This window comes from Thamnophis elegans, chromosome 5, assembly GCF_009769535.1.
Source record: "Thamnophis elegans isolate rThaEle1 chromosome 5, rThaEle1.pri, whole genome shotgun sequence".
NCBI lineage: Eukaryota > Metazoa > Chordata > Lepidosauria > Squamata > Colubridae > Thamnophis > Thamnophis elegans.
Genome location: NC_045545.1, coordinates 34,457,115 through 34,472,403, shown reverse-complemented (window position 1 = coordinate 34,472,403; position 15,289 = coordinate 34,457,115). Strand labels below are relative to the sequence as shown.

The following is a 15,289-nucleotide window of genomic DNA, read 5'->3' as shown; positions in this document are numbered from 1 at the left end:
CTCCCGAAGCTGGAGAAAACTTCTTCACTTGAAGACTTCGCTCCGGTGAATCAAAATGGCAGTTGGTGCGCGCGCAGCCTCCTCCCGCCAAATCCAAATCACCTGAGGGAAAAGCGTGCGAAGCGGCTAACCGTCGCCGCTGTTGCCGGGCAGAAAGGAAACCGCTTCAGCTAGCGGCGAAAACGCCCAGCAAGCTCTACTGAATGGCGGTTGGGGGAGGGAGCATGGATCCAATGCCTGGGTATGCCTCCCGCCACCCCCGCTGCTCGCCCGCAGCGGCCCTGGGCAAGCAGCTTGCACGCCCTGCACCGCTTGCGACCGGCGGTGACAGGGATGGCCCGGGCGACCTCTCAGCCTTCAAACAAACCTGCACAATGCACTGAATACAAGGATGAATCAAGGTGGTCCAAGAAAGTGGGGAAAAACTCCAGCCTATCTGTCCTTGAACTGGAGCACTCCCAAAACAGTCCCAACGGGCAGACTGAGTTTTTAAACTGAGCATGCAGAGGCAAAGGGAGGCGTGGTCAACAGAAAAACATCACTCAGTCCAAGGGCAGTTAGGCTGTGTTAACCCACACTTGGACTCTCCGAGCAGTGCACTGGAGAAAGAACCCTAATGCAATTAAATCAGAAATACAAAGCCCCTCATTGTAACCGTGGCACGACATAACCGCGAACGTCAAAAGCGCGCCAACAACACCGCGGCACTAAAACCGCGATGTCAAAAGCGTGGCCACAACAGCGCGCCGACAACAGCGCGCCAACAGAAGCGCGATTTAACTTAAGGTAAGGTTTAGGGTTAGGTTTAGGGTTAGGTTTAGGGTTAGGTTTAGGGTAGGTTTAGGGTAGGTTTAGCGTTAGGTTTAGCGTTAGGTTTAGGGTTATGTTACAGCGTGCTTCTGTCGGCGCGCTGTTGTCACGCGGTTTTGACGGTGCAGTTTTGTCACCGCGCTTTAGTCACATGCGCTTTAGTCTACCGCAGTTTTGTGGTGGAACCCATTGTAACTACAATATGTTGCTATATTACATTGGTTGGACTAGAAGACCTTCAAGGTGCCTTCCAACTCTTTTATTCTGTTTGCATGTGTCAAACTAGTCAGTCCAACAAAAACAACATTGCACTATCACATTGCAGGCCTTGCATTTGGATACACATGTTGTGATGTAACATAAAGAATATGATAAAAATGTGAAGCTTACAGTATAGTACAATGCAGTCTTCATTATTTTGATGCTGTGGACACTATACAAACATTTTTGTAGTTAATTGTTCTAGTATTAGCAAACTACATTATATGAGTGGAAATTCAAGAGATCCTACTAAAATGTGCCACTGTAACTTACTGCAGGGAATTCAATTTGCTCTTACAGTAAAATATCACTGTGTTTGTCTATCAGACAATTCTATTAGCTAAACTGAGAAATGAATGTATTTTTAAAGACAATCTCTGTGCTTCAGCGACTAACATGATCACGAGCATAAGCAAAGGGGACAAATGATAATATGCAGGTGATTGCATAATCAGACATGTTATGACTTATACACTTGCATCAGAACTTGTGACACAGTTGACATCTTTATGCACATAATAATTTTCACATCATTGTGATATTTTATCCATACCACTAAACAGGCCAGTTTAATAAACCATAGTTAATAGCCCTGGCATAGTACAATGTGGGGAATTAGCTGTGACAATGCCTTGTCATTCATGAAATAACTGCTGACGTTTACAGAATATAGGGGGTCCTTTCTTAATTTGTCCTGTTTAGCAACTATTCAAAGTTACAGCAGTGCTGAAAAAGTAATTTAATGACTGGTCCTTGCACTTACAACCACCATAGTTTCCTCCAGTCATGTGATCACAATTTCCATCTTTCACACCTACATGCTTCCAACAAACAGAGTCAATGGAGGGGATGTCACTAAAATTGTGAACTGTGGTCATGTCATTCTAGTTCCAAGGCAAGAAAAACCATCTGGGTGAGACTGGGTAGTCTCTCTCAGCCAACTCACCTCACAGGTTTGTTGTGCGGGGGGGGGGGGAATAGGAGGAGGAAAGAGTTTCAGGTATGTTTGCAACCTTGAGTTCTTCACAAACAATAATGAAAACGGGATAAAAATCAAGTAATTAGTCTTGCTTAGTTGTGTCTTGCATTTGATAGTTTTGATGCATCCATCTCATTCAACTACTGAAGTTTGCAGATGATACAACAGTGATTGGTCTCATTCAAGACAACGACAAATCTACATACAGAAGGGAGGTTGATCAACTAGCCTTGTGGTACAACCAGAACAATCTTGAACTAAACACACTCAAAGTTGTAGAAATGGGGTAGATTTTATGAGAAACCCTTCTATGCTATCACTTCTTACAATACTAGACAACACAATATCAACAGTAGAGACCTTCAAGTTTCTAGATTCTATCATATCTCAAGACTTAAAATAGACTTCTAACATCAAAAATGTAATCAAAAAAGCACAACAAAAAATGTTCTTCTGTACCAACTGAGAAAGCTCAAACTGCCCAAGGAGCTGCTGATTCAGTTCTACAGAGGAATTATTGAGTCTGTCATCTACACCTGTCTGGCTTGGGTCTGCAACCAAACAAGATAGACACAGACTTCAAGGGATAATTAGAACTGTAGAAAAAACAATTGCTACCAACCTGCCTTCCATTGAGGACGTGTATACTGCACAAGTCAAAAAGAGGGCTGTGAAAATATCTACAGACCCCTCACATCCTGGACATAAATTGTTTCAACTTCTACCCTCAAAACGATGCTATAGGGCACTGCACACAAGAACTAGACACAAGGACAGTTTTTCCCCGAATGCCATCACTCTGCCAAATAACTGACTTCCACAACAAACTATTTATTAAGACTGTATTACTATTATTATTCTCATCCTTCCTATTACCCATCTCCTCCCACTTATGATTATAAACATGTTGCTTGTATCTTTACAATTTATATTGTTTTATTTGTTTCGTAGTATGATTTTATTGCTTATTAGTAACCTATGACTATCACTAAGTGTTGTATCATGATTCTTGATGAATGTATTTTTTTCTTTTATGTACACTGAGAGTATATGCACCAAAGAGAAATTCTTCATGTGTCCAATTCATTGGTCCAATTTGGCCAATAAAGAATTTTATTCTATTCCATTCTATTCATCTAAAAAAAACAGGTTAGCTAAGTAGTTGCAAATTTGTCATAAACTGTTTTTCTTGTTTAGCCCAATATGCATGGTTTACCCATGCTTTGTTGGCTAAACCATTATTTTTAAACATTAAGCCACAATTTTGATTGACCAACCATTGGCTATTTTATGTGGTCCATTAAACCCAATCAAAGAAAAAATGCTGCATCTTAGACAGATGAATCCAAGGAAACAATAATTCAGTATATTAAGTTATTGATTTATTATTATGATATAAACTAGGTATGGTTTAAGTTTACTGACACAACACAATTTCCTGAGTGGAAAATATGTTCAGAATGTACTCATGGACTCTAGTGTTCACTCATTTGTTTCATGTCAACTCTTCAACATTTTCAGAATACAATATTATTTCCTGCACACAATAGTATTTATGCTCTTGTTTTTTTCACCTCAGAGATATTTTAAAATGTCACAACTATCTTTTTCCCTTTCCCCCCAAGGTGCGGTAAAAATAAGTGCAATCGGTTAAAAGGGGAGAGGGGTGAAGAAAAAGTTTTTCATTTGCTACAGTCGTAGCAAGCTGACATTGACCCTTCAGCCTGACCTTGTCTGGGCTGTCTCCTTAGTAACCAGATCCAAAGAAAGAAAACCTGCAGGAAAATCTGCAGCCAAACCTCTCTTTTGGCTACCTTTCTGCCAATCTGATCTGTTGTGCTCCTGGGGGGGGGGGGGGGCAAGCAAACAAGATCCCCCCCGCTCCCGTTCGCGGTAGGCGGAGGAGCGGAGAAAGCCTAGTAAAGAAGAAGCTCCGACGAACGAGCTATGCCACTCCGGGGAAAGAGATCATTGATGCACGAGAGAGGGCACTGCGGTCCCTACACGTAGCCTTAACTTTCGGCCCGCCTCCTTTACTCTCCTGAGGTGCCCGCAGAGTTGGCGTCAACAAACAACAACCACGGCCCACACTTAGAAAAGTAGCGTAAAACGTGTCGTCGTGCGGCTCGGGTCCTTTTGTATCAAAGGGAGGACGAGGAGCTCTGCGACATCACAATTGTAGAGGGCGCCCAGGAGGTGGCAGTGGAAGGTTTAGCTGGGGGGGGGGGGGGCGATACCGATAACCTCTCGGGCTATATTGAAAAGAGGCTAATAGTAAAGAAAGGGGGAGGCAACCTTTTTAAAAGAGCAAATAGAGGCTCTCGTTGTCCCAGCTTATATCCCCAGGCCCGGCCGGGTAAAAGGTTGGGGGAAAGAGACGGCCAGGCCTACTGGTCCCCGAACGGCGGCTCCGCGGCCTGACCGATTGTCAGAGCCCAGCAAGAAAAAGCGAGGAGGAGGAGGCGCGCTCGCTTGGACTCGCCCTCCCGCCCAGGCCTTCCTGCTTTTGCCGGGAACTCCGTGGCGCCTCCTTAAAATCTCTGCCGTTAAAATGTGGGCGGGTGTTTCAAGTCAAAGAGCGCTCAAAATGTTTTTCCTTTTCAAAAAAGCTGTGGAGAAGTCGGGGAGGGGAAAGGAAGGGGAGAGCGCGGACTAGAAGAGGAGGAGGAACCGGCTTTCTAGGCGGCAGCCAGCAAAAAAAAAATTTTTTTTTCCCCAACGGGCTTTGACCCAGCCATGGCAGCTTCCAGACGCTCGCAGGACCGTCGGAGAGTCGTTTTGGCGCCTTTTAGCCGGGCTGGGATTGCCCCTTCGCCTGCCCCTGTCAAAGAGGCACAGCCGCCGCCGCTGCTCCTCGCGCTGCAGAAAAATCGCTGCCCAAGGAGGCAAAGGGGGCACGTCAGAGGCTGAAGCGGTTGCTGCCGCAGCCGCAAACGGCACCGAAACCACCAGCGCGCCGAAAGATGCGGCGACTTTCGGGCATGCTGATGTGCCCGGTCTTCCCGGCTCCCGCTCGGGCTCAGCCAATTCGCCTCAACCAACTCCGACTTTGCGCCTTTTGGGTCTGCCGCGCGCTCGCCGCCCCGGGATGGGATGGGAACGCCGAAGTCCCACCGCATCCCCGAAGAAGTTGGGCAGCTGATCTCCTGGCCGGGACTATTTAACCCCCCGGCTACCCAGACTGGATTAACCCCTTCGCTCCTACTGTTGGCCGTGCAAGGGGTTGCTACTCGGGGGGCGAAGAACGGACTCAGCGGGGTCAAGAGCGAAGCCCTGACCCCCCAATATCGGGAACGGAACCTGCGGCTTCCAACAGAAGCCTGCCCCGGGGTCTCGGCTGGACAGAACTGGTGGGTTGTATCATCCGTTTCTTCTTCCACCTCTCTCCGCTTCCACCTTCTTATTTGCTTTCCCCATCTCCTCTTCCTTACTGAGCTTGGGTCTCCCCCCCCCCCCCAAATGTGTCTGCTCTGCTTGCTGAAGGGCTTGAATCAATTTATGCGCCCCGGCCAAGGTCCGGCGGGGGGGGGGGTGTTGTGCGCGTTAGAGGTGCAGAGATCTGCTTTTCAAGTGGAGCTGCAGCAGTATGTATGACGTGTGAACCAAGGGGCGGGCTTCTGGCAAGCAGCTTTTTTACGAGTATTTACTACAAGAAGATCTACTCCAGAAGATTAACATCCCCGCTCCTGTCAGTTTCCGATGGCCATGCCCGGCTAAAAACAACCCTTAAGATAATCAAATACAAGCCCAGGTTTTCTGCTCGTTGGCGATCGTCATTCGCCCTAAGGAATGGCCGAACCTTTGGCGAATGAGTTGGCGTCCGCAGCTGCCAGAGGGGACCTAGCACAACTTACTAATTTGTTGGAAAATAATATAAACGTCAATGCACAAAATGGATTTGGGAGGACTGCGCTGCAGGTTGGTATCTGGGCGGACAGAGGCGATCGTTCGCCACTAGGTGAACTGGTTTGACGGGGGAAAGGACCGTTTTAAAAGGGGAGGAAAAAAATCAGCATTTTTTAAAAAGCGAGTTGGTTGCCATATTTTATAAGTTTCACAGCTCCAACTCCTTAAAGTGACGTACTTTAAGTAAAATCTGGTTTTAATGTTTCTCTAATCTCGGGATAAACCTTGCCTGCAAAACACCTCGCCTTTAAAAAAAAACTGAGACAGGGAAGCAAGTGGCGGAGGCAGAGGGGGAGGGAAAGGAACAATCCAGGCTACATCGGTAAACACCTCATTTTTGAAATTCGAATTATATCTGTTTCAGTATCTGAACGGGGGTGTTGTCTGGCTACTAAAGGGTGGCGGTTGGGGCTTATTTTTCCTCACACTCTGGCGAGCACCCCCACCCCAAAAAACTCCTCTATCGCCTCTGAATAACTGCGATGTACGGCGAAGCAATGTGGCGATCTGGATCACGAAAATCCAATGCTTTGTTATTCATCATCCTTCGGGTGCTTTTTGATATATCGGTGGATCGCTTCACTGCGAGAATTTCCTTTCCGTAGGTATATAACGCCGTCTACACACATTTCCAGTGTTTAGATTTACAGGCGGCTGCTGGAGCTCTTCCAGCTACTAAAACCCTGCACCCGCTGAAAGATGTTTTCTTTTGAGAATATTGGATAACGGTGCTGAAAGTGTTACGTGGGAGGGGGGCGAGGTAAGGGTGCCCAACCAGACAGAGAAGAAAAAGGTAGGTGAAAATCTGGGCGGATTTTGTGCTGCAAGACCGTGGATCTGGTCCCAAGTACTGCGGAATATTCAGCAGGCTCCTTAAAGAAAAGCAATTTGTTGATTCAACTACGGACAGGATCCACTTTCTGAAATGTTGGAAGAAGGGGTCCCTGTGGGTGAGGGCTAAAAACTCCGGCAACAGAATCTCCTCTTTAAAATGGAAAGAAGCCCTCCTGTAATAGGATCTTTCTTGGTGTTCTTTTCAAATTCAGCTCAGTAATCCTAAATTATTTTCCGATTTGCAAGGAGCATAAATGCCTTGAACCCTTTTAGGTTTTTCTACACCATAACAGGTAGGTCATGTTTGGAACCAATCATTGAATTGGTGTGGTAAAAAAGGAAATGCAACCTCGATTTCCACCTCCTTACTAAGTTGCCAATTCTTTTTCTTACTGTTTAATGATTCTGCCCCCCCCCTTTTCCCCCTCCCCATTTCATGATTTACAGAGATACATCTCTGTTTACTCAGCCGGGGGCATGCCTTTTCCACTACCTACTTTTCATTGCAGCTTCATCACTAATCATAATTTGAGGCAAGCTACACACACACATCTGAATAAAAGTGAACACAACGTAAGAAGCTGATTCTTATTTTCAGTATTTTCAGTGTAAGCCAGAAAGATATAGTGGGTGGATGATGGAACTTGAGCTGATAGCCAATGTTGCTTACCAAAGAAGATGAAAATACACATTTGCTTCTATGGTCTCATTTAAATTCCTTCTGTCTCTTCTCTGAATGTTTTTCCTCTCTTTTTTCACTTTCCCCTTCTTTTTTCAAATTAGGTGTTTATGTGAAGGCCTGCTTTCTCAATCTGGCTAAGAACAGTTAGGTTTAGACCTTTGCATGTAATCTGCATCCTTCCCTTGTTAAAAGAAAAGAAAAAAACATTTAGAAACATCTAAAACTGTCTTTAAAATCAGACATTTTGCATAGTTTGTATATTATAGATAACTTTTATTTTCCACAGTTTTGGAACCTGATCCTGAGTTTTGTATTTATCCCAAATTATGAATTTGACAGGAGATACAAGGTGAAATGTTAAAAGTTTAAGGAGTAGATGTTCATTTTATCATAATGGCAGATATTAGTTTCCAAAAAGCTAACTGTACTCCTAGTATTTGCATTCCAAATTGGTAAATAAGAGGACAGGTGATTGGATTACCAAGGAAGAGATTATTAAACTATTAGTAAACTATCATCTTTGTGGCTGCTGATCTACATTCTGAGTCTTATGTGCTTTCTCACATAACTCCCTCTTGTTTTATGGATTTTCCAGTTTTGTTTACTGTAACTGCTTCCCTTTTGTATACTAAAACAGAAGACAGCATTCCTCGCAAGAAAAAAATAGTAAAAGGCACACAGCAATATTATTTTATAAATGAGTAGGTAAAACAAGATTGAAGAAAAAAATACTGGAAGCAAAAGGACACATCATCTTTGAAAACTAGCTGTAACAAAGCTTGACTGAGATGTAAACTTCAATATGTGATACTTGGCTGTGGCTTTTCAGACACAAGGATTAAAAAATTCAAAAAAGATGGGCAGTCTGAACTATGAAAATGTAAGAAAAATTATAGAGTTACTATATCATTTTTTCTTTCACCAAAAACTAGAGATTCCTAAGAAAATGTGCTTTTAAGTGATAATAGTTCACTTAAATAGGGAATGTTTAGGGAAGCCAACAGCTTTTAAAAACTTTCTACTGAAACTGAACATAAGCAATAAACTTAAGAGGTATTGATTTGCATTAATATAACAATCCCAAATGAAACTAAAACTGCAAATCTACATGTACATTTCCTTGGAAGTTAAGACCCTCTGAATGTACTAAGATATTTTTAAAACTACATAAACCCATTTGACTGGTTACTCCACAGATAAGGGACACAGGAAATATATACTCTGTCTTATTGATTAAAATGTGTTCTCTGAGTAATCTACAATTAGTCTACAATGTGACCATAATAGGATTACATTTCAGTTCTTTGCAAGTGCAGAAGCAACACAGCTTTGTTTTTAATAGTGGCATTCTTCAATTTCCCCCTTACTTCTTTCATTTCACTACTGGTAGTTTTCCATGTTTGCTTGCACTTCCTTCCCCAAGAAGGAGTTTAGATCCATCCAGGTTTGCAAAATACATTATATTTCAAATCCACTATCTGCTCTTTTGTTTACAGAATTGTTTATTTTGTTCTCAATTGCAACTGGAAAGGCTTAAATAAGGGAAGAAATTGAGCTTTTTCTTACATATGCAGTATATTTGTTAATAAGGTACAACACACCTGACATGGACACATCTTTAATTAGAAATAGTCCTGTAGTCCTATATCCTTTATATACAATTGGGAAATGGGACCTTTGGATTTTCGACCTACTTTCTATGAAAGTAGGACAAGTCCATCAGTGTCATTATATATCTATTACCTTCACCAAGAACCTCATCCTTTTACCCCGTCCCTTGATATATTTTTTCATTTCTATCATGACACAACAGGAAATACAATTTCCCAGCATTCTGTTTGTTTGTTTATTTTGGCACTATTTGTTTCTGTGTGGTGTAGAGTGGGTTTCACAGTCCTACCGTTTCGGCAATTATACCTTCTCCATTGTAGCATCTCAGAAGAGACCTAAATTCGTCTTTTAAAAGCAGGAGTGGGAGAGCGGTCTCTCTGAAGCCCCGGACCATTAATGTTGAGGACCAAATAGGAGGCCAGAAATGCCAAATAGACGTCAACTGGTGCCATCCCAAAATATCCCGGCTCAGAAAGCCTTCCTTGTATTCTCTGCCCTGGGATGCCGAAGAAGTTGACATCCCGTTTGCGGGCTCTAGGCTCCCGCGCGAACTTTCCCACGGGCTTTCCCAAAGCAAAACCTAGCAAAAGCTCTGCAGGTATGGCAGAGTGGGGATACACGTGTAAAGTGTGTGAACCCAACCCTTGGGGAGGAGACACATTTGCCCACTGCCTCGCGTTTCTCGTCCTCTGCCTTCAGGTGGTGAAACTGGGGAACCCGGAGATCGCCAGGCGGTTGCTGCTGCGAGGCGCCGACCCGGATCTGAAAGACCGCACCGGCTTCGCTGTCCTGCACGACGCGGCCCGTGCCGGCTTCCTCGACACGCTGCAGATTTTGCTGGAGTTCCAAGCGGACGTGAACGTGGAGGACAACGAGGGCAACTTGCCGCTGCACTTGGCCGCCCAAGAGGGCCACCTGGCCGTCGTGGCCTTCCTTCTGGAGCGCACGCCCAGCCGGGTGGGGCATCGTAACAAGAAGGGAGCCACCGCCTACGACCTGGCCAAGCTCTACAAGAGGCAGGCCGTCGCTAAACTGCTGGAGAACAGCAGGCGGAGGGAGGGCGCCCTCAGCGGGGACTGAAACCCACCTCTTGCCCCGGACTCCAAAGTGCCTGCTTATACACCTGTCGCCTCTCCTTTCTTCTCTTTCTCTCCATCTTAATCGAAGTATACAAATAGGTGGGGTCGATATTTTTTTTCAAATGCAGACATGGGGGTGATATTTTTCCCTTTGGGGGAAAAAATCATGCCAGTAGCAGCTTTTCACTAGCGAGAAACTGGCTGGGCTCTCGCCTTTCTTTTATGAATGCTTTTTCTTTTTTCTTTTCTTTTAACTTGGTTTGCTTTTGCTGCTCACCTCACCCTTCATTTAAGGGAGATTGAAGATGTATTTTTGTGCATTTCTTTTAAAAGATCTATAAAGGCTTACTGTGATTTCCCATCCCTGAACATCATCTAGCCCAACAGAGGTTAACATAATATGAAACAGTGCATGAAGGAGTGTATATGTGAAAGACCTTTTGTGCCAGAAGGGGAAGTGGGAGGAAAAGACAGGCTTTTGCACAATTGAATCACAAACGTTTGATGAGATGGATAAGCTAACAAAAGGTCTATGGAACATTCACTAAAAGCGCTTTCATTGTTATTTTTCTTTGCCATGCCTTGTCTCCTAAACATCTCTTTTTCTAAAGGAAGTTCTGCTGAAATCTAGCTTTCTTCTTGTTAAACATGTTTAGGACCAAAGGTTCAGTTGATTCATCACTGTATCTGATCAGAGAGGAAATCTCAATTTGGGTAGTTTGAATAGTGACGCTTCAATGTAACATATAATAATAAAAAGAGCAAGAAGGAATTTATCAAGTCTAAAGTCACACAGTGTGGGAATATGATATCTTGGCTATTTGCACAAACAAAAGTTTAAGATAAAAAGTAATTTATAAGATTAGATTGCATTTAGTGACTTGATCAGATTTTGGGAATGCTCTAGATTTTTCTCAGATTAAACTGCCAGAGTAGTACTATTTACTCACATTTGTTCCAGTAGGATAAATCCAGAATAAGCATTTATTTTTGTGGTTAAGACTTGGGATTTTTGATTAAAGCCTCTTTTACAGAGTCCATAAATTTCCATATAACTGTAGTATAGGCACTCAGAAGCAAAAATGTGAAGTTGGATTGTTTTAGGTTGCAGTTTTCTATGTGGGATTGAACTGTACTGAACTGAGTGAATGGAGTTTAGTTCTGAGCAGATGTGGCTGGGAATGCATTGTTACTTGGAGTTTTAGGATTGCTGAGTAGAAAAGCTGATTATTAAACAGATGTATTTTGCATGGGAATAAATTTCAAAACCTATAACTTTTATCAATTATTTAGAATTATCTCACTCTCATCCCTATAGTTTTCTGATTAAAAACTTTGTTTGTTGCAGTGGAGATAATTCATTGTTATTTGCCTCCACAAAGAATTTTCTGTGTCATAAAATGTGGGGTGGGTGTGGGTATCCCAGTTCAACTGTTGCTGTGAAGATTTTAAAAAAAACTGAGAAACTGATGTTTTATGTGACAGGTCTTAGGTTGTTACTTTCAAGAGGGATGACATCCAGCTATATCAGGCAATTTAAATTTGGCTCCTTTAAAAAAAAGGATTCATAAATTGTATCAGGCAATTTTATCCCCATGCATTTCCCCTGCATTGTAGAAACTTTTCCTTTCTTGAACAGAGATTTCAGAAGGATCAGTTAAAAACTAAACCAATCATATCTTTTTCCAGACATTAAAAAACAAACCAGCATCTAAAGGAATTTTCTGTCTGTAAAACAAAACAAAACCTCACATTTTCTTTCTGAACCAGCCCCTCCCATCCTCATGAGAGGTTTAATTTTAGAAAAAACTTTAATATTTGAAAAGCTAGTAAATATATAGGTAAGCTTCTAGCAGATGATGGAGTTTCATAATGGACTCAAAAAGTTAGTCAAATTTTCAACTCAAAATAAACTGTGGTTTCAGAAATGACTTGCATGACACCCTCAGTGTCAGGCCAAGGGAGGCAGGAATGCTCTTTCTCTTTTTCAAAAGCTTTTCATAATTAATGTGGTTAATATGAACTCTTAGTGTTGTCAACCTAGCATTAATTCGATTTCTCTTAAATATAATGCAGAAGGTGGGAAACCAATCACATGAGAAGTTTTCTCAAAAAGCCATATATTTATCCATGCTCTTTAACTATCTTTCACTTGGCAACAACATAGCTAAAGATCAATATCAATCTTTGAGATGGACAGTTACACCATTATTTCACTCAGACAGGTAGGAATGTTTGAGATTAGCGTCCAATCTGACATAGTCTGCTTCAGTAGAGCTTCCACCCGAAGTCCAAATCAAAGAGTTATACTTTAAAAAAAAAAAATCTCAGAGCACTAATATTTGGATTCCCCACACCTAGTCCCATCTTTGAGGTAGATCAAGACTGAATATGGGTGGAAATTCCAACCAATGGCTTCAAAATTCAGGCGACATCGCATTTGTAGTGAGAAGATCTTCAGACAAATTGACTTCTGTGGAGCAGGTGAGCCGTACTAGACTCCATTTACAATACAATACAATAGCAGAGTTGGAAGGGACCTTGGAGGTCTTCTAGTCCAACCCCCTGCCTAGGCAGGAAACCCTATGCCGTTTCAGACAAATGGCTATCCAACATCTTCTTAAAGACTTCCGGTGTTGGGGCATTCACAACTTCTGGAGGCAAGCTGTTCCACTGATTAATTGTTCTAACTGTCAGGAAATTTCTCCTCAGTTCTAAGTTGCTTCTCTCCTTGATTAGTTTCCACCCATTGCTTCTTGTTTTACTCTCAGGTGCCTTGGGAAATAGTTTGACTCCCTCTTCTTTGTGGCAAACCCTGAGATACTAGAACACTGCTATCATGTCTCCCTAGTCCTTCTTTCTATTAAACTAGACATACCCAGTTCCTGCAACCGTTCTTCATGTGTTTTAGTCTCCAGTCCCTTAATCATCTTTGTTGCTCTTCTCTGCACTCTTTTTAGAGTCTCCACATATTTTCTACATCGTGGTGACCAAAACTGAGTGCAGTATTCCAAGTGTGGCCTTACCAAGGCATTATAAAGTGGTATTAACACTTCACGTGATCTTGATTCTATCCTTCTGTTGATGCAGTCTAGAACTGTGTTGGCTTTTTTGGCAGAAGAAAGCTCCACTTCTGTCCCTGTGATGGGTGGCATTCTCTGCCCATGCTTAGCAAACAGAAAGGGGGACTGGGCTCAATTAACTACTTTGCGAGTCCTGCGCTGTCTTTTTGGCCAGCACCAGGAACAGAGTGTTTATTGACTTTCAGTGTGCTTTCTTTGACCACTGGAAACCTGGCCTTGGAGACTTGGATCTTAGGACCATCTCGGCGAGACTTGCTATTCCCAAGTAAACATCGGGAGAACTGAAGCAGCTTACTTGTCAGAAGTGAGTGCCACTGAAAATCACTCACGTGGAAGAAGGTAAATGACATATTAGAAGACACTAACGGGAGGGGAGGAAGAGAAGTAGGAAAGTAGAGGAGTCCCAGCGTTCTAAATCTTTCACGCCCATTTTCCCAATGGGTTTTTACCAATGGTGCGCTCGCTGCTGAAATACAAAATTAAGAGGGAGGATTTGAAAGCGACCCAGAGCATCTAACTCGTGTTTGCTAGATCCTGGCCGTTCGCTCCGGGGAAGCTGAAGGCGTAATTTGGCTGCCGCAGCAAGCACAGCCTGATACCCTTCTCCGCAGGTAAGGTGCTGCCCACACCAGAACAAGCACCACCACCCGTGGAGCCGAAACCTATATTTGGCTCGCTGCCCTGGGAATCAGTGTGAATTCTGAGCCGGTTACTTCTTTTATTTAGTCAGACCCAGGACAAAACTGGGGGAAAAGAGGGAGGTCCTCCCCCCTTTCCTTTCTTCCAGGGACCAGGGGCAAGAAGCGTGACCCAGATGCGAGGTGCTCAAAATGTCGGAGCTGTTCCCGGCCTCCGCGCCGCGCCGCGTCTTTTCCTTCGCGGCGCTTCGTGCCTCTCTGTTGGGAATCGTCCGAGGTTCCAGTACGCCGCGGTGCCCAAAGCCAAAGCTGGGGCCATGCGGGGTCCGCGCTTAAGAGCCAAACCGCGAGTGGGAGGGGAGAGACCTCTTCAGAACCGTTACTTCGCTCCCCCCGCGCTTCCCTTCTCGTCCCCATCCGCGTCCCTCCCCCTTTACGGTTTCTTTTCCCTTTCTCTTCCTGTCCAAACGTTTTTAAATTTCCGCGCCTTCCTAACAGTCTGATTGTACAGAATTGATTTGGCTTCTTCCTCCGCGGGCTTCGGCGCCCTTTGTTTTTGCCCTTTTGGTCAGCCGGGGGTTGGCGTGAACTTCTCTGGCAGCCCCTTCTCCGGAACAGGCAAGGCGAGGCAGGAGCCCAGATGCGATCTCGGATGCGCCCCGCATCTCCTCCTTCTGCCCTCGCCAACCGCGCCTCGAGGAGGTCTCTCGCAGCCGGTGCAACCTGCCGCGCTGGTTAGGCGAGATCTGCGGGTTCTCTCCACCGCTGAAGTCTCAGCCCAAGCGGTCGGAAACGCCGAGGCAAAAACGCCGTCCCTCTGCAGTTTTCCTTCGGCGAGGAAGATGCGGGGGGCGGGGGGGCGGGGGGGCGGTGTGCGTTTCCGAGTCTGGGAAGCTGCAGCTGAAGTCTCCTTTTCCTTCTAGAATCGCCAAAGGCAAATGTCTCAAGGCGGCCTTCGCCTAAGAAGTCCTAGCACACGGAGGATAAATGCGAACGGCAAGGAAGGTATTGGTATTTTATTTTACAGGTATTTTATAATTAATTCTTAACTTACTTTTTCTGTTGCCCTATCAAAGCCAGTATTTCATGGGGAATTAACAAAGAAGAAAAGCGCATTTGTGAATCACCTTAACTAAAGCTCAGGTCAGATACTTTTCTCAGTATTGGTGAATGTTAGGAGGAAGAGATTTCTCCTGCCCTGCTTTAGAGGAAATCCATAACTTTATACTGTTGTTTTTCACATCAGCCAAATGGAAATTACAATTTTGAGAAATCTCAGTTTTACAAAGCACTTATCAGAGATGCCAGCTCTTTGCAGCTTTTAGAATGGTTTACCTATTAAGTTGGATTGTATAATGCCATCCTAAAGTTCCATATCAGTATCAAAAGCTGAAAGCATCATCTTA

General features: G+C 44.0%; 1 protein-coding gene across 1 annotated transcript; it reads left to right on the top strand.

The window, feature by feature from the left end:
• Nucleotides 1-5,410: 5,410 nt before the first annotated feature.
• Nucleotides 5,411-11,434, top strand: CDKN2C (cyclin dependent kinase inhibitor 2C). Its single transcript, XM_032218996.1, has 2 exons — nt 5,411-5,968; nt 9,783-11,434. The coding sequence occupies exons 1-2, from the start codon at nt 5,840-5,842 to the stop codon at nt 10,161-10,163; spliced, it is 510 nt and encodes a 169-aa protein (XP_032074887.1). The 5' UTR covers nt 5,411-5,839; the 3' UTR covers nt 10,164-11,434.
• Nucleotides 11,435-15,289: the final 3,855 nt, after the last annotated feature.